General features: G+C 41.9%; 1 protein-coding gene across 2 annotated transcripts in view; it reads left to right on the top strand.

Annotated features, from left to right (window-relative positions):
* The window catches only part of BLM (BLM RecQ like helicase), a gene marked incomplete at both ends in the record, with an annotated part of 62132 nt that overhangs the window by 29418 nt on the left and 13132 nt on the right, over positions 1 to 19582 (top strand). For both annotated transcript variants that reach the window (XM_082648396.1, XM_082648397.1), the window contains 4 exons: positions 1440 to 1600; positions 7975 to 8170; positions 10331 to 10521; positions 14769 to 14916. In XM_082648396.1, coding sequence (XP_082504522.1) covers positions 1440 to 1600; positions 7975 to 8170; positions 10331 to 10521; positions 14769 to 14916 — 696 coding nt within the window. The remainder of the gene's footprint in view (positions 1 to 1439; positions 1601 to 7974; positions 8171 to 10330; positions 10522 to 14768; positions 14917 to 19582) is intronic.

The raw sequence follows: 19582 nt of genomic DNA, 5'->3' as shown, positions 1-19582 counted from the left end.
AACCCTAACAAAAAGTATATTAAATACTCCCTCCTACACACCTGTATTGTAATTCATGGTTTCACTGTCTTTCCTCTGGCTTCTATCAGTTAATGAATTACACAGCTCTGTTTTAGTGCCTTCTCCCAAGTGTGTCTGCCCTTGAGTTATATTAACTAAAATGAGATTCTGAAATTCATGGTAGTTTTCCATGTAACCTCTTTTCTACTTTTCCATGGAGAATTTTTTTGTTAAACATCTCTATTTCATTTTCTTTAATTAGTATACGTATTTGTTTGAATAAATCAAACAATGCAGAGATAGACCAAGAAAAAGTCAGTAATTTCCTTTTCCAGTCCCCCCCTCTCCCAGGCACCTAATATAAATAATAGCTTGTGTGTGTATCTGTATCTTTGGCTCTGCCACAGAGAGATGACTTTTTCTTTAATACCTTTTATTTTTTTATTTTAAAAATAGCATACATACAAACAGCAAGAAATATAGTGAAGAGAATTTAGAAAGCAACAAAAAAAAAGAAAGAATCAAAAGACAAGCCTCACCATAGGACAAGTCACTGTTACCATTTTGGTTTATTTCCTTCCAATAATTTTTGTATGCATTTTTCCTTCCATTAGCATACTGTATCTACAGTGTTTCTACCTTTACCCTGTTTTATATTTTAAACATTTTCTCATGTCATTTTAAAAACTTAGAAAACACTTAATAGTTGCAATTTGTTTTAGTTTATAAATTCCTTTCTTAATTATTGTCCTAATGCTGGCCCTTAAGATTTTTCTAATTTTAAAAATTATAAACAAAACTTCTTATATAATAAGTCCTCGGATCACTTTATTTCCTAGATTTGTTTCCTAGAAAGAAACTGAATCAAAAGTTAGGAGCATTGGGCTTCCCTGGTGGCGCAGTGGTTGAGAGTCCGCCTGCCAATGCAGGAGACACGGGTTCGTGCCCTGGTCAGGGAAGATCCCACATGCCACAGAGCGGCTAGGCCTGTGAGCCATGGCCGCTGAGCCTGTGCGTCCGGAGCCTGTGCTCCGCAACAGGAGAGGCCACAGCAGTGAGAGGCCCACGTACCGCAAAAAAAAAAAAAAAAAGAATAGGAGCATTTCTAAGGCTCTTGATAGGTATTGCCATATGCTTTCTACAGTTCGTGAAGAGTGCCTTTCCATTTTATAGCAAGTGTGAAACAGAGCCCAGGGTTCCTCCAGGTCTACCTAAGGAGTTATTTGGAGGGACAGGATTAAAGGTTAAATCTTGTCATTTCCAGTGCACGTGATCCGTTGCTTGACTTATTCTACCTATGTTGTTTTCCTCTGCTGTAAGAAAACTATGGAGAAAACTATACCTCTGTTTACAATTCAGATATTTCTGAGAACATAATGTAGGTTGTGTTATTTATGTTAAAAGTCCTCGTTTCACAATACTGTTTGGTTTCTTGGCAGATGACTCAGGGATAATTTACTGCCTTTCCAGGCGAGAATGTGACACAGTGGCTGACACATTACAGAAAGATGGTCTCGCTGCTCTGGCGTATCATGCTGGCCTCAGTGACTCTGCCAGAGATGAAGTACAGCACAAGTGGATTAATCAGGATGGCTGCCAGGTAACATTTTTAAAAATAAACAAAGGAAACAATATTTTATAGTACATAAGCCACCTTGTACATGTAGGATGAAAATTGTTTTCACCTTAAAGGTAGTAAACATCAAAATAAGGCGATTTAAAAACTGATGTTTTTTGAGACATCTAAAATTGCTTTTTCTTTCTTTTTTTAAAATTTATTTTATTTATTTGTTTGTTTTTGGCTGCATTGGGTCTTCATTGCTGCATGCAGGCTTTCTCTAGTTGTGGTGAGCAGAGACTACTCTTCGTTGCAGTGCTCGGGCTTCTCACTGGGGTGGCTTCTCTTGTTGTGGAGCATGGGCTCTAGGCGCACGGGCTTCAGTAGTTGTGGCACGTGGGCTCAGTAGTTGTGGTACACAGGCTCAGTAGTCATGGCTCGCGGGCTGTAGAATGCAGGCTCAGTAGTTATGGCACACGGGCTTAGTTGCTCCGCGGCATGTGGGATCTTCCTGGACTAGGGCTCGAACCCATGTCCCCTGCACTGGCAGGTGGATTCTTAACCACTGCGCCACCAGGGAAACCACTTTTTCTTTCTTAAATCAAAAAAACTTTTTATTGAGATGTAATTCACATACCATACAATTCCCCCTTCCAAAGTTTACAAGTCAGTGGAGTTTAGTACATTCACAAGGTCATGCAACTGTCACCACTGTCTGATGCCAGAACATTTCATGATCCCAGAAAGAAACCCCATATCTACTAGCAGTCACTCCTCACTCCCCTAACACCCGGTCCTTGGCAACCACTAATCTATTAACTACTACTAATCTGTCTCTATAGAGTTTCCTATTCTGGACATTTCATATAAATGGAATCATACAATATGTGTTCTTCTGTGACTGATTTCTCTTACTTAGCATGTTTTCAAGATTTATCCATATTGTAGCATGTATCAGTACGTCACTCCTTTTTGTGGCTGGATAATATTCCATTGTATGGAAGTACCACAGTTTGTTATCCATTCATCAGTTGGTAGACATTTGGGTTGTATCCACTTTTTTTTCCTTTTTTCTTTTTTGGCTGCATTGGGTCTTTGTTGCTGCGTGCGGGCTTTCTCTAGTTGCAGCGGGCGGGGGCTACTCTTCATTGCGGTGCACGGGCTTCTTATTGCGGTGGCTTCTCTTGCCGTGTAGCACAGGCTCTAGGCGCGCGGGTTCAGTAGCTGTGGCTCGCGGGCTCTAGAGCGCAGGCTCAGTAGTTGTGGCACACTGGCTTAGTTGCTCTGCAGCATGTGGGATCTTCCCAGACCAGGGCTCGAACCCGTGTCCCCTGCATTGGCAGGCAGATTCTTAACCACTGCGCCACCAGGGAAGTCCCTGTATCCACTTTTTGACTATTGTGAATAATGCGTCTGTGAACATTTCTGTACAGGTTTTTGTGTGAACATGTTTTCAGTTCTCTTGGGTAGATGTAAGATTGGAATTGCTCAGTCATATGGAAACTCTGTTTAACTTTTTGAGGAACTGCCAAACTGTTTTGCAAAGCAGCTGCAAAATTCTGCATTCCTACCAGCAATGTATGAGGTTCCCATGTCTCCATCTCACCAACACTTATCATTGTCTTTTTTTTTACTATATCCATCCTAGTGTATATAAAGTGGTATCTCGTTGTGATTTTTGTTTGCATTCCCTAATAACTAATGATGTTGAGCATCTACTTCTGAGAGGATAAATTTATCACCCAAGTAGATCAAGAAGGAAGCAAGAACATTCTAGGGCATCCCATACTGTGGCAAATATGAAACTTGGATAGATCTCTCTACATACAAGGATGAATTTGAGGAGAATGACTAATAATTTTTTTGTAGCCTATGAAGTTTTCAGCTCACAAAAAAAAGAAATCATTACTGTGAAGATTCAGAAGGAAAAGTATCTCCCAAAATTATTTCCTGAGGGAAAACAAAAGGAAATCTTAGAGGATATCAGCTTAATATCCTCAGAAAGATTTAAGAAGACTTGACTTATATGAACTAGAAACAGTTTGCCATAAGAAGATGTTGTGAAGAGGCTGAGATGAAGGAATAAATAAAGTCAGTTTATCCAGATAAGAAAATACAAGAAAAATAAAACAAATAGAATTATATATCAAGACACAAATGGTTCAATTCAATGCAGACGTTTGAATCAGTGATGTAGTGAATAACTTGAGAATGTGAAGGGAAAAAAAACATACGAAAATTGAACAGAAAAAAAACAAAAAAATTATTGGTAGCTGGGAGAGTAGGGGTTCAGCCTAAGAATAGTAAGTATACCCAAAAAAGAAATAGAGATAGTTGAGATCAATAGAGTAGTCAAAGGTATTATAAATAAATACATAACAAATATGTAACAAATTTAAGAGTTATCTCAAGATCACTGGGGAATAACTTACATGTAGACATAGTTCAGAACATTTTGCTTGATTTACAGTTATAAGAAATTGTATTCATGAAGATAAAAAAATAGGTTACTCAACAAAGAACGAGAGGGACTTCCCTGGTGGCGCAGTGCTTAAGAGTCCGCCTGCCAATGCAGGGGACACGGGTTCAATCCCTGGTCCGGGAATATCCCACATGCCGCGGACCATCTAAGCCCGTGCACCACAAAGAGCAAGCCTGCGCTCTAGAGCCCGCGAGCCATAACTGCTGAGCCCACGTGCTGCAACTACTGAAGCCCGCGTGCTAGAGCCCATGCTCCACAACAAGAGAAGCCACTGCAATGAGAAACCCACGCACCGCAATGAAATGTAGACCTCACTCGCTGCAACTAGAGAAAGCCTGCACACGGCAACGAAGACCCAATGCAGCCCAAAATCAATCAATAAATAAATAAAATTTAAAAAAAAAGAACGAGTAATAGACATGCCTGAGACAGTTACACTAAATTAAAAAAACAGAAGCGAACTATCTCCAGAATCAGAAGAGGAAAGGCTGGGACTTAAGAGTTTCACGCCAGCTCATTGTCATTTATGTCGGAAACAATAGAAAGGCTTTTTCAGATATGTAAAATACTGGTTTATGTTCACTGACATAACTAGAAGGCATTCTTCCCAAATTAATATGTAGCTAATCAAAATTGCAGTGTTTTCTTCCTTTGATAAACTTTTCCCAAAGTTTGCCTGGAAGAATATTCAAGTGAAAATAACCAAAAGAATTTGGCAAGAAAATAATAACACACGAACACTGGCTTTGCAATACATTAAAGATCAATGGAACAGAAATCCAGAAATAGACTGGAAAACAGGTAAAAACAATATATGATAAGGAAGGCATTCAAAATTAATTAGGAAAGGAAGATTTTTCAACTAGTCGTACTGGTTACCTGATGGGGAGAGTTGTTCTGAGTCCTCATATCAAAGTTTATTATAGGTAAATAAAGGTACAGATATTTTTAAATGTATGCACGCTGAGTGAAAGAGAACCTAAGCTTAAAAACAGCTCAAAAGGAAGTAATTGCTAGAAATGATTAAAAACCTAAACAACTAAACACTTCTATATCTGTAGAAAAAAATTAAAGGCAACAGCAAAATGGGAACTATAGCTTCCTCAAATAAAACATAATGAAGAGCTTGTAAAAATGTGAGAAGAAAAACATTTCTCAAATAGTAAATTACTCAAGACTATCAAGAAACTGTTGGAAAGGAGGAACTACAGAGGGCTAAATACAAATTTTTTAAGTGCAATTTTGCTAATAATCAAAGGAATTAAAATTTAAAACAGTGAGATCATGTTTATCTCTTGTATTAGCAAACTTTTATTAACTGTCGGGGACAGTGTTGTCAGAGACGATTTCCTGTAGTACTCGTGAGAGCCTTTCTGGAAAACAATGTGGTAGACCATATTTAAGAGCCTCAAATCTGAAACATGGGTGTGGAGTTTACATCAGTGTTTTGTTTTTGTTTTTGTTTTTTTGCGGTATGCGGGCCTCTCACTGTTGTGGCCTCTCCCGTTGTGGAGCACAGGCTCCGGACGCGCAGGCTCAGCGGCCATGGCTCACGGGCCCAGCCGCTCTGCGGCATGTGGGATCTTCCCAGACCGGGGCACAAACCCGTGTCCCCTGCATTGGCAGGCGGATTCTTAACCACTGCGCCACCAGGGAAGCCCGAGATTACACACTTTTGAATTATATTTTCCCCTACATTTATCCATTATTAACATTCGAACATTTTCATATCATTAAAAATTTCTTCATAAACCATTTTTTAATGGCAGGGATGTACCATAATGTAACCAATCATGCTCTCAGGACATTTAAGCTATTTACTATTAAAAATAACACTGATGATTGGGCTTCCCTGGTGGCACAGTGGTTGAGAGTGCAGGCTTCAATAGTTGTGGCACATGGGCTCAGTAGTTGTGGCGCACGGGCTTAGTTGCTCTGCAGCATGTGGGATCTTCCCGGACCAGGGCTGCGTAGACAGGCGGGTTCTTAACCACTGTGCCACCAGGGAAGTCCCTAGCCTGAAGTTTTAAAAGAAACACAGAAATAAAGAAGGAATTAACAACTCCACAAAGCCAGTGTTCCCATTTATAAGAAGTAAAGAGTCTCAGAAGGCATTGGTATCATAGTCACCTCATGAGCCTGCAGCCTCCCTCACAGCCCTGTGCTCACCCGACCTTGGGAGATGCACCCAGGCTTCTTGGAAACCTGTGCGCCTGTGGGCTGACACACCTTGCTTTACAGCCTCTCTACCTGCTCTCCCACCTCTAGAGACTACAGTAGACTTTCTCGTCCCAAGGAGATTTGCCTTTGATAGCAGTGCCATAAATTTAGACAGATGGCTGACCTAAAGTACAGGCCACCAGCATCTCCAGCGTTGATGAGCACCCGCCGTCTGCCATCCATGGCGTGCAGCTCCTAGCTGTGGTACTTACAGTTACTGAAATCATGTCATTAGCCTCAGTCTGGCTGCCAGATCGTCCAGTTGCTTTTGAAATACTATTTTTGAAGTAGCAATTCATTTTTTTAGGTGGTAAAAAAAGCATTGCAGCTTTATTTGTATAATGTAATTTTGCCTGGAGATATAATATTTTTGGCTGGGTTATAGGTCCTAAATTTGCCACTGAAATGGATAGGCTTGAAAGAGATTTTTTACTAAAAACTGATATATCAAGCTCCTGAAATTTACCTATCACCTTGCTTCCACTGAGTAATTTGCATAGACCAAGATCCACGGTCTCCAGCCTTTTTTTTTTTACCCTAGTATAAGCAACTCTCAGACTTTTGCCCACGAGTTCCAATACAGTTTTCACAAGTTTTGACTCTGAAATTAGCTGATGAATAAAAGGAGCTAGTGTGTGATCACTTGCTACCACTGGAAAAACGGATAGTAAGTTCTCACCTGGAGCAGGTGAGAACGCCACTGTTCCTGAGTCATTGGAAAATCTAGCAGCAGTGACCTCTAAAAGCCCAAGCCCTGGGAACAACCAGAGCTCCTGAGAAACACAGTTACCGAGGCAACAGGGGTATCATGGCTGGGTGAGCCACACCCCCACACCTCCATATCAAAAACATACGAGAGGGCTTCCCTGGTGGCGCAGTGGTTGGGAGTCTGCCTGCCGGTGTAGGGGACACGGGTTCATGCCCCGGTCCGGGAGGATCCCACATGCCGTGGAGCGGCTGGGCCCGTGAGCCATGGACACTGAGCCTGCACGTCCGGAGCCTGTGCTCCGCGGCGGAGAAGGCCGCAGTGGTGGGAGGCCCTCATATCGCAAAAAAAAAACAAAAAAAAACATACGCAAGCAAACAGTGGTAACACATCAGGAGGCGACTGCTGCTGATCCTGGCTCCCTTGGTGATAGCCCCAAATCACACAAGCAAGTGCCTGCCACACCGAGCTTCTCTTTACTTTCTTGGGTCTGAATAGAACTGCAAATTATCAATATGAAAATCTCATATTAGTCATGCTAAATAATGGAACCAAGTTAAGATATTAGACTCTTATATAGAGTACATTTTAAAGTAAGATAGAAGATAAAGCTTCTAGAAGCATCTATTATTAAAATGTTCCTTTAGGGCTTCCCTGGTGGCGCAGTGTTTAAGAATCCGCCTGCCAGTGCAGGGGACATGGGTTTGAGCCCTGATCTGGGAAGATCCCACATGCTGCAGAGGAACTAAGCCCATGCGCCACAACTACTGAGCCTGTGCTCTAGAGCCCGTGAGCCACAACTACTGAAGCCCGTGCGCCTAGAGCCCGTGTTCCGCAACAAGAGAAGCCCACACACCACAACGAAGAGTAGCCCCCGCTCAATGCAACTAAAGAAGCCCGCGCGCAGCAACGAAGACCTAATGCAGCCAAAAATTAATTGATTGATTGATTTAAAAAATGTTCCTTTAAATGCATTATGAGCCTAATAGGCTTTTGCTTTTACATCAGGTTATCTGTGCGACGATTGCATTTGGAATGGGGATTGACAAACCTGATGTGCGATTTGTGATCCATGCATCCCTCCCTAAATCCGTGGAGGGTTACTACCAAGAATCTGGCAGAGCTGGAAGAGATGGGGAAATCTCTCACTGCCTGCTCTTCTATACCTACCACGATGTGACCAGACTGAAGAGGCTTATACTAAGTAAGCTGAGCTCCATTGGGGACACATGCTGTCGTCCTCGGTCTCGTTTTTGTCATCTGTCCCTGCAGTTGTGGTGTTTTGGGTCCAGTTTTCCTTAAAATAGAGGCACTTAGATAGACATGGAAGTTTTATTTTAATTCATGTTTATGATAAAAGTATTACATGCTTGTTATGTAAAATTCAAATGATACAGATGTGTTGAGGACTGAAAAATTTCCAAATCATGCCTCATATGCAGTCCTGCCCTAAGAAATAACTCCAGTTACTGATTTCCTTTGTATCCTTCCAGGCCCAATTTCTGCATGCATCCTGGTATATAACAAATTTCAAGCATGCAGAAAGGTAAAATGGAAAAAAATAATGAACTGTCACGTACCACCGTCCAGGTTAGGAAATAAAACCCCTACATAGCCCTCTCCTATCTCATCCCTTTACCTCTTCATTGGAGTTAGGCAATATCTTATATTTGATATTTACCTTTCCCAAATGCAGGGTTTTTTACAATATAAATGCGATTCCATTATATGTGCTTTTTTTCCCCCTAAGATGTAGTTGATTTACAGTATTATATAAGTTTCAGGTGTACAGCGTAGTGATTCACAATTTTTAAAGGTTATACTCTATTTATAGTTATTATATAAATGTGCTTTTTTAATATGTATATGTTGACCTGATTTTTTTTCCAGTCAACACTAGGGTGTAATTATGACTCCAACTAGTACACATAGCTTGACTACATAGAGTTCCATAGTATGGTATTCCATGTTTATTGAACCAGTCCCCTTCTAATAGATAAATAAGTAAAATTGCCTGTTTTGAGACCACTTTTGAATGAACTCTGGTAGAGATACTGAGCACGGGAAATGGCACTTACCAAGCTCTGTGCCAAGTAATGTTCACCTTATTTGCTTGTAACCACTAGTTTTTGAGGTAGTCCCATGAGAAAAGTGAGCTTCAGAAAGGTTTTGTAACTTGCCCCCAAGAGCAGCCGCAGCGGTAAGGGGAAGGGTAGTGATAATGATGATAAAGTTTCCTTACCACTTACTATATGCTGCTGTCTTAAATGCTTTACGTATATCACTTCATTTAATCTTCACAACAACCCTAAAAGATACTACTATTATTCTCCTCGTTTTACGGAAGAGGAAAATGAGATACAGAGCTAGGTAAGTGGCAGAGCCCTGATGGAATCCAGGTTCATCTGATTGCAAATTCCATGTCCCTTGCACTATACCAAGATAACTCTCAGTGCAAAAATGAAACTTTTAAACTTAGTGTGTCCATTTGTGTTTTTAAGCAGAACCTATATTAAGTTAGGTCCAAATAATTTAGTAAGTATTTAAATGCTAAACACTTAGCAACCATTTGAAAAAAGTAATACTCATAAACCAGAAAAAAAAATTTTTATTTCATTTTTAACTAACAACAGTTGCTTACAAATGAAAAGTATGTACATGTGGTTCTCAGACCTTGGAATCAGATTGGACACTGCCACCCTCATTTCCTGTTTCACATTGATTTTTTGGAGGTACTTATTTTTATCATAGCAACTGCCAAAATTTCAGCTTCACAATGTCATTAGAAGGAAAGTAGCACATCATAAACTACCTCCAACTAGTTGCTTGTGTGGTGTTCAACAGATGTCAGGTATTGCTGTGTTTCTCTTAAATTTAAAACACCTGCCAGCACCCCTGTGAATTCATTGCAGCACCCGCCCCAGCCCTGGGGGGTCCTTGGTACATAGTTTCAGAACCACTGGCTTAACCACTTTGATCCCAGATACTCAGGTAGATGCACAGCCCACTGCCGTGGCTCCATGCTCTGCTTGCTTTGGATGCTGGGTTCAGTACATCCTTGTCTGATAAATATAGTAAATATAATTCAGATATTTATCGTTGGGAATAATGAAGAGCTGCAAAATTTTTTCAGCTACTCCTGACAACCTATGTTTATTCCTGCAAAACTACAATCTTGAAGATGAACATAAATATTCAGTTAATTATCATATAGCTTCATGTCATGTTGATATATAGTGCTATGAATAATTTTATTTCATTTAATATTTAAAGTTATATGAACCTATTCTAAATATTTCTGTGATATTCTTTTCTATTTTTCTACTCTAATAAGTATGTTTACTGTGTTCTTCATCTCTTTTAGTGGAAAAAGATGGAAACCATCATACGAAAGAGACTCACTTCAATAATTTGTATAGTATGGTACATTACTGTGAAAATATAACCGAATGCAGGAGAATACAGCTTTTGGCTTACTTTGGCGAAAAGGGATTTAATCCTTATTTTTGTAAGAAATACCCAGATGTTTCTTGTGATAATTGCTGTAAAACAAAGGTAAAATAAGAAAGTTTTAAATTCTTTGTGATGAGGAACTTGCCAAGTTTTTTTTTTCTTCTCTTAATTTAGAAAAGTTAGATACAAGTTAGATTGCAGTAAGTGGGCCCTAGGGATTTTAACAAGGGGATGATGGCTTCCTCCCCGTGTTAATTGGGAATAGAAACATTTTAATAGTATTTCTGTGGAGTATCCGTAGAACTAGAAGCCTGTTAAAAATATATACTGGGGCTTCCCTGGTGGCACAGTGGTTGAGAGTTCGCCTGCCGATGCAGGGGATGCGGGTTCGTGCCCTGATCCGGGAGGATCCCACATGCCGCGGAGCGGCTGGGCCCGTGAGCCATGGCCGCTGGGCCTGCGCGTCCGGAGCCTGTGCTCCGCAACAAGGGAGGCCACAGCGGTAAGAGGCCCGCGTACCGCAAAAAAAAAAAAAAAAAAATATATATATATATATATATATATATATATATATATATATACTGGACCTGTTTTGGTGGTTATAGGATATTTAAGAAATATCATTAATCTGTAAATACCCAAAAAGATCCAACATGGGCAGGTAGAATATTTTACATTCAACTCTGTATTTAAACATCTTCATTCTCAAAAGGGTTGTAACTAGTGTACTATGTGTTTGAATTCAGATCAATTAGATTACTCTGTAAACTGGTTTTTAAAAAACTGTAAAGAGTAAGGGCAATAGCTTCAGGATGCGTTTGCTATCATCTGTCCTAAAAATAACTTTGGGAGGTTGTTAAATTCAGTCGTTAGGTACTGTATTGTACCTATCATGGTAATTCTATGTTTTAATGTCTACTGTACTTCACAGTTTACAGAGCTTTTTTTTTTTTTTTTTTTTTTTTGTGGTATGCGGACCTCTCACTGTTGTGGCCTCTCCCATTGTGGATGGAGCACAGGCTCTGGACGCGCAGGCTCAGCAGCCATAGCTCATGGGCCTAGCCGCTCCGCGGCACGTGGGATCTTCCCGGACCGGGGCACGAACCCGTGTCCCCTGCATCGGCAGGCGGACTCTCAACCACTGCACCACCAGGGAAGCCCCCTACAGAGCATTTTCATAGTTGATATATTATTTGAAATATCTGTGCAAGATGCTGGGGATTCACATATGAACATGATATAGCCAATTCACAGACAGGAGGGGAGACAGACATGTATGTGTTCATATCACTGTGATACCGTAGGCAGCGCTAGCCAAGCAGAGGGTGATTTACTCTCTCTTGGGGTGGAATCTGTGGATTTATGGCCATCTCAACCCACCACACCCCACTCTGTAGACATTGCTAATCAGTTCACTCATTCAACAAATATTTGTTGAATGCCTGCTCTGTGATAGGCAATGTTCTAGGAGTTTGGGATACATCACTGAACAAAATATAAAGATCCCTACTCTTGTGGAGCTTACATTCTAGCAGAGGGAGGCTGAATAAGGACTCTACGTTATAAGTACATGTTAAGAGGAAAGAACTTTGATGAAAAGTACAGCAGTGTAAGGAGTCAGGAATGATGAATGGGGTGCAGGATGCAGTGGCCCAGGGAAGTCTTACTGCAAAGATGAGACCTGAGCGAAGACTTGAAGAAAGGAGTTAGCTGAGCAGCTCTCAAATACGGATGTTCTTGGCTAAAGCCAAGACCAGAGGCCCTGAGGTGGGGGGCGTGCCTGTGCCTTTGAGGGGTAGTGCCTGCCCAGGGGGTGAGGGGAGGCCGGTCAGAATGGTGCCTGGAGGGCTGAGAAACTGGAAGAGTGGAGCAGCCCTCAACCGAGACATTTGGGGAAGACTGGCAGGGAAGATCAGGGGTTTGGTCTGGGGTGTAGTGAGTTAGATATGTCTTGGATCCAGCAAACTGAAGAGAGGCTGGTGATACCATAACTCTGGGAGTGGTTGACATATAGTTGAATTTGAAGTCATGAAAGCAGATGAAATCTTCACTGGTATAAGTTTATAGACAGAAGAGAAGAAAACCAAAGACTGAGCCCTGAGACTTGAAGAGGTTGAGGAGAAGAGGAAGAACTAGGAAAGGAGACCAGGAAATAGAACAAGTGAGGTAGGAGGAAGACCAAGGCAACTAAGCGTAGGAGTGCATCAGGGAGGAGGGAGCGCTCCCTAGTCACCTGCTGCTGCCGAGCCAAGTACTATAAGGACCGAGACGTCACTGTTGGGTTTAGCACCGTGGAAATATGGGACCTGGACTTGACCAGTTTCAGCGGAGAGGGGCAAAATTGGAGGCAGTGCATATGGAGAATTCTTTCAAGTTTTGCTTCAGGGATGAACAGAGAAATGAAACCGTAGCTGCCAGGGGAAGTGGAGTCAAGAAGAGACAGGAGAAATATATTTGTGTGCTGATAGGAACGTACCTACGGAGGATGGAAATTGATGTGTGAGGAGAGGGAAGAATTGCTGAAGCAGTGTCCCTGAGTAAGCAAGGGGGCTTGGGAGCTAGTGCAGAAGGACAAAGACTGGCTTAGACAGGAGCTTGGATAGTTCGTCTATAATAACAGCAAGAAAGAAGAGAAAATGTGGGGCAGGTACTGGGGATGGATGTAGTGAAAGAAGTTTTGAAAGCTCTCTTCTGATTGTTTGTTTCCTCAGCAAAGTAGGAAGCAAGGTAGTCAGCTGACAGGACAAGAGTGGGGATTGAAGAGAAAGGAGAAAGTGTGAAATTGTCATCTAAGCCGGGGTCAGCAAACTTTATCTTAAAGGGCCAGAGGGTGGTAAATATTGACTTGGCCAAAAAGTTCATTCGGGTTTCCGTAAGATCTTATTTGGAAAAACCCAAACGAACTTTTTGGCCAACCCAGCATTTCAGGCTTTGTGGGCAGTCTCTGTCACAACTACTCAATTCTGCTATTTTAGCCCAAAAGCAGACATAAATTACAATAAATACACCGATTTTTCCATAGTTGTGTTCCAATAAAATTTGATTTACAAAAACAGGTATACAGCTCATGGGCCGTAATTTGCTGACTCCTATTCTAAGAGAATGGGGGAGAGAGAGACTAAGCATGTATCATCGATTACTTGGCAGCGTTAAAGATCCACTTGAGGTTTGTGGCCCTGTACTGAAAGGGAAAACAGTCAGCATAGTTGTGTGTGTTTCTCCTGTCAAGTTCAGCTACACAGCTATAGGCATGGAATGGTGGAGAACTGGATCTCGTGTGTTTTGTCAAACAGTGTGACCCAAGGGCAGGGGAGTTGAAGGTATATGAAAGGTTATGTTATAATTGATCGGCTCTGGAGTTGAAGCTGAACATCTGAGGACGAGGATCAATGAATAGGCTGTCCCAGTGGATTGCTGGAGTCAGAAACTAGATGGCGTGAGTTAGAAAGGCAGGAGGTAGCGGTCGGAGAACAAAAGGGTTGCTGATACTAGTAAGGCTAGGTAGTGGGTGTGAGCATGGGAGTGAGGGGCTGACATATGTGGAGGACAGGATCACTGGAGTATAGGAGATCAAGTTGCCAAAGGCCAAGGTGTGGGAGGATCATCTCTGTACACTAGTCACCAAGAATTAAGGCAGGAATGATGTTGGAGAGAGTGATGGGGCACTCTTTCATGATGATGCCAGATAGAGCCTCAGAATCACTACCAGTTGTTAGTATAGGACAAGAAACCTATTTGTCTTCAGGACTGTGGTGGATGAACAAGGATTCGAAGGTAGAGGAACTACATACACAGAGGCACAGAAGCACGATGCAGCTTTTGAGAACAGCAGGTGCTTAGTATTGGGTTAGAGAACTAGGATAGACAATAGCAAAAGACCACATAGTAATGGTAGGCAGAGTTTGGAGACAACTGAGGGGAATGAGAAAAGGAACTGACCGGAGATGATAAAAAGGATTGACTGTGGCACCAAAGACCCAAAAGAGATCAGAACTCACATCTGCATGGTTAGACAATGTTTTTCATCCCTAAAGGTCACCATCCAGTAAGTGACCAAAAGAGGTATGAAGGGTTTTGAAAGAAAAAGAATATTTCTACCCACAGAGTGCTCTCAGGTAACTGTCTGTGAAACAGAAATGAAATAGATATAGTAGAGTGCTAATTATTCTAGACATAAGATTAATATAAGAACTTAAAAAAGAATGAACATTTGAAACTTCCTTGGTTTTTGGTCTTGGTTTTAGTCTGGAAATGGTTTATTATGGGACTGTTACAGTTAGTATTAAATCCTAGCGATCTAGGTATCGGTATCTTAATTATAGCAAAAGGTAATCTCTTTTTATTCATAGGATTATAAGACAAGAGATGTGACTGATGATGTAAAAAATATTGTAAGATTTGTTCAAGAACACAGTTCATCACAAGGAACAAGAAATATAAAACATGTAGGTCCTTCTGGGAGATTTACTATGAATATGCTGGTCGACATTTTCTTGGGTAAGTCATCTGTTTTATTGTTTGAGTTACATCGATTAAAATGGAACATTTAGGGAATTCCCTAGTGGTCCAATGATTAGGACTCTGCACTTCCACTGCAGGGGGCGCAGGTTCAGTCCCTGGTCAGGGAACTAAGATCCCACAAGCTGCATGGCACAGCCAAAAAAAAAAAAAAAAGTTGAACCTCTAAAGAATTCATTACAAGTACATAGAAAAAATCTCTTCTGTATTCTTATAGAAGCTAAGAGTTTTAGAATAAAACCTTTTTGAGTAACAAAAGAAAATCAGTTTTTATGAATTATTACCAATTATTTTTATAGAATTTATGTAAGTCACTAAGATGAGTTTCCACAAACAAAAAAGAAAATAATAAAGTTTATACAATTTCATCTGAGTGAATAGAATATAACTTCCCTGGAGAATTACCCATTGACTGACTTCCAGTTCGGGATGGCAGCGTGAGCATAAGTATCTGTCTTCTTTTTTCACTTGAGGCCCCATTAGAATAGTAGCAAGGAAATAAAATGAGGATTAAATCCATAACAGCATAGAAAACCAGAAAGAGACCATCATCAGATTAGAGGTTTTAAAAATCTTTGACGAAATGGATGGAAGCATATTGAAAAATGGAATGAAATGCAGTAAATCACAATGCACAATAAATGTAGAGAAAGTTACAGCAGAGGGGCTGTCAACCAGGTAGAACCCCATTATCACCAGGCTGGCTCAGACTTGGAAGCTCAGAGGCCTGGGGGCTGGGAGTAAAAGCAGAGGAGCCAAAAATAGGAGGGGACGGTTAAAAGAAAGTCTGCTCACAAAAGAACTGCACGGAATAGCAGCCTGCAGTTGATTCTAGAACAAAGATAAACTGCTTGAGGAGTAGAGAGACAGCTGAGCTGGGAGCCAGCACCCCTAAGTGGCATTTGGGGGCCACCCAGCCCACTTACCCTAAAGCAAACCTGGTAACTAGATATCCCCATTCAGGGGAGGAACTTGAGGGGAAATAGACCTAGATATAAAATAACAAGAAATCCACCTAAAAAGTTTAACCTGGTTCCTAAAGACTAAATATAAATAGACAATCAAGGGGACTTCCCTGGTGGTCCAGTGGTTAAGAATCCATATTGCAATGCATGGGACGCCAGTTCAATCCCTGGTCAGGGAACTAAGATCCCACATGCTGCGGGGCAGCCAAGCCCACGCACCACAGCTACTGAGCCCACGTGCCACAAGTAGAGAGAAACCCGTACACTGAACGAAGAGCCCATGCACTGTAACTAAGAACTGACGCAGCCATAAATAAATAAATAAATAATCTTTTAAAAAAAAAATTCAAGAGGAAGACCAAGGGACTTCCCTGGCTATCCAGTGGTTAGGACTCCCCACTTCCACTGCAAGGGGCGAGGGTTTGATCCCTGGTCTGGGAATTAAGATCCTGTGAGCCGTGAGGTGCAGCCAAAAAGAAAAAAGCGAAAGACCAAATAAGTAGCATATTTGACCCTGGGGATAGAGATAATTTAGAAAATAAGCAATAGCTTTGGGGATGTGGGAGGGGAAACTCCTGATAGTATCTTCATAAAGACTTAAATAATAATAGAATGTTACAGAAAATAGAGAAAGAGCTGTTAAAAATTTTAAATGATTGACACAAGTAAATTTAGTGGAAAGGTTGGAAGATAAAGTCAAGAAAATTTTCTTAAGATCTGAGCAAAAGGCTATATGGAAAATGTGAGAGACAAAATATAGATCAATTCTTAGGAGATGTAAAATCTGACAAATAAAATTTTGAAATAGAAAGTATAGAGAGGGAATTCTCAAACCAATGATAAAAGAAAATTTCCCAGAATGGACAAGAAAAAAAACCTTAATTAAAATGCCCACTTGGGGAGTTCCCTGGTTGTCTAGTGGCTAGGATTCAGTGTTTTCACTGCTGTGGCCTGGGTTCAGTCCCTGGTCAGGGAACTAAGATCCCACAAGCCACGCAGCGTGGCCAAAATTTTTCTTAAATATGCCCACTTAATGCTAAATAAGATGCTTTATAAGATGAAATTTAAGAATACCAAGAGTGGGGCTTCCCTGGTGGCGCAGTGGTTGAGAGTCCGCCTGCCGATGCAGGGGATGCGGGTTCCTGCCCCAGTCTGGGAGGATCCCACGTGCCGTGGAGTGGCTGGGCCCGTGAGCCATGGCCGCTGAGCCTGCGCGTCCGGAGCCTGTGCTCCGCAACAGGAGAGGCCACAACAGTGAGAGGCCTGCATACCGCAAAAAAAAAAAGAAAGAATACCAAGAGTAACGAGATGTTAGGGAAGAAAAACTTTTTCTCCACTCTGTTATATTTAGTTGTTGGGGACATTAGCAAGAGAAAAGACATTTAATCACTTATGTGTGGGAGTTCATAGAAAATGTGACTCAAAGGGGCAATTAGAATTTGAGGCTGGTGTACCATTTTAATAGGGGAAGTAGAGGCGGGAGAAGGGTTAGGAGGAAACAAATGATTTGAGGGAAAGATAAATGGGCCCTTAGGAGAAAGATAGCGGGGAGACATGGCAGTTTTTGTGACAGTGTCTGTTTAGGTGTTGTGTGGAGACTTCTCATCTCCAATGATAAGAGTCAGTTTTCTCTGGTTGCTCCTGGGGAGGGGATTTAAGACAACTGAGTTCTTTTGGGAGTCTCTGCTTTTTGGCAGATGGATTTCAGAAATTCAAGTACCTTCTGCTCAAAATAATTTTTATGCCACTGTGGCATGTTCTGGACCCCTTCAGAAATACTCCAGAAAGCTTTGGAAAGAAAAAGCAAACCAAAACCGAACTGACATCAGATTAATGTCAGTAGCCCTGGAGACTAGAAGGCAAAGAAGGTGATATCATGTATACCATAAACAGAGGAACTGACCCATGGGTCCAGTGAGAAGAAATCCCAGAGTCACAGCTATGCAGCAGGTCCAGTAAGCAGTCTGTACAAATTGTAACAGAAAGTCGGGAAAAATAAGTCCCAAGCAATATAGAGAAAGAACAAGAAATGAATTTTTTTATTGATGACAGTAAAGAACACAAATGTTACTTCTCAACAACAAAAGGAGAAAGGCACTTAGAAACTCCTGCGGAGGGACTTCCCAGGCAGTCCAGTGGTTAAGACTTCGCCTTCCAATGCAGGGGGTGCGGGTTCAATCCCTGGTCGGGGACCTAAGATCCCACATGCCTCAGGGCCAAAAAATGGAAACATAAAAAACAGAAGCAATATTGTAACAAATTAAATAAAGACTTTAAAAATGGCCCACAGCAGGGCTTCCCTGGTGGCGCAGTGGTTGAGAGTCTGCCTGCCGATGCAGGGGACGTGGGTTCGTGCCCCGGTCTGGGAAGATCCCACGTGCCGCGGAGCGGCTGGGCCCGTGAGCCATGGCCACTGAGCCTGCACGTCCAGAGCCTGTGCTCCGCAACGGGAGAGGCCACAACAGTGAGAGGCCCACATACCACAAAAAAAAAAAAAAAAGGCCCACAGCAAAAAAAATCTTAAAAAAAAAAAAAGAAACTCCCAAGGAAAGATTATAAAAGAGAACCAAGGTCAAATAGAAAACAAAGGAAATGGCTGCATGATTTTGAGTAATTAATAAAATATGCAAAAAAATAATCCGTTTGTCTGAATACAGTGAACATCCTCCTTAGAGTTGCACAAGAGTCATGAGTTCTAAGTGAGGAAGGAAGCTTGTTGTAATACAAATGTTGCTGATTAGCTGCAATAGAATCAATGTATAGACTTAAACATGGTTAGAGAACAGAGCAGGATATAGACGTTAATCTTGATGATGTAAAAATAAAAGTACAATAAATAAAAATAAAAGGGGGGACTTCCCTGGTGGCACAGTGGTTAAGAATCCGCCTGCCAGTGCAGGGGACACGGGTTTGAGCCCTGGTCCGGAAAGATCCCACATGCTGCGGAGCAACTAAGCCCGTGTGCCACAACTACTGAGCCTGCGCTCTAGAGCCTCCGAGCCACAATTACTGAGCCCACATGCCACAGCTACTGAAGCCTGCGTGCCTAGAGCCTGCACTCCGCAACAAGAGAAGCCACCGCAATGAGAAGCCCACGCACTGCACCAAAGAGTAGCCCCTGCTCGCCACACCTAGAGAAAGCCCGTGCACAGCAATGAAGACCCAACGCAGCCAAAAATAAACTAATTAATTTTTTTAAATAAATAAATAAAAATAAAAGGGGAGTATATGGACAGCTTGGGGTGCTGGTAGCCTCCTACGTAGTGGGGAGGGAGAGTGGTCAGACACTCTAAAGTTACCCCAAAAACCAATAGATGAACCAGTATTATGTAACTAGCAAAATTCAGGGCAGGGTAAAGTGAAGGGGGTGGTATAAATGAGATAAAGCCTCATCTTTCATTGTGAAGGGTCAATAAATAAATGTCAGGTGGTGATTCTGGCCAGTGGCATGACAGCAAGAGTACCTCCATAGAGGTAACCACTAGAAGAGCTGAAAACAAGCTATTTAAAAAGTGATTGCCGGGGGCTTCCCTGGTGGCACAGTGGTTGAGGGTCCATCTGCCGATGCAGTACACGGGTTCGTGCCCCGGTCCGGGAGGATCCCATATGCCACGGAGCGGCTGGGCCCGTGAGCCATGCCCGCTGAGCCTGCGCGTCCAGAGCTTGTGCTCCGCAACGGG

This window comes from Grampus griseus (genome assembly GCF_964374135.1).
Source record: "Grampus griseus genome assembly, chromosome: 2".
Classification (NCBI taxonomy): Eukaryota; Metazoa; Chordata; class Mammalia; order Artiodactyla; family Delphinidae; genus Grampus; species Grampus griseus.
The sequence above is the reverse complement of the archived record's forward strand: the minus strand, read 5'-3'. Positions and strand labels throughout refer to the sequence as shown.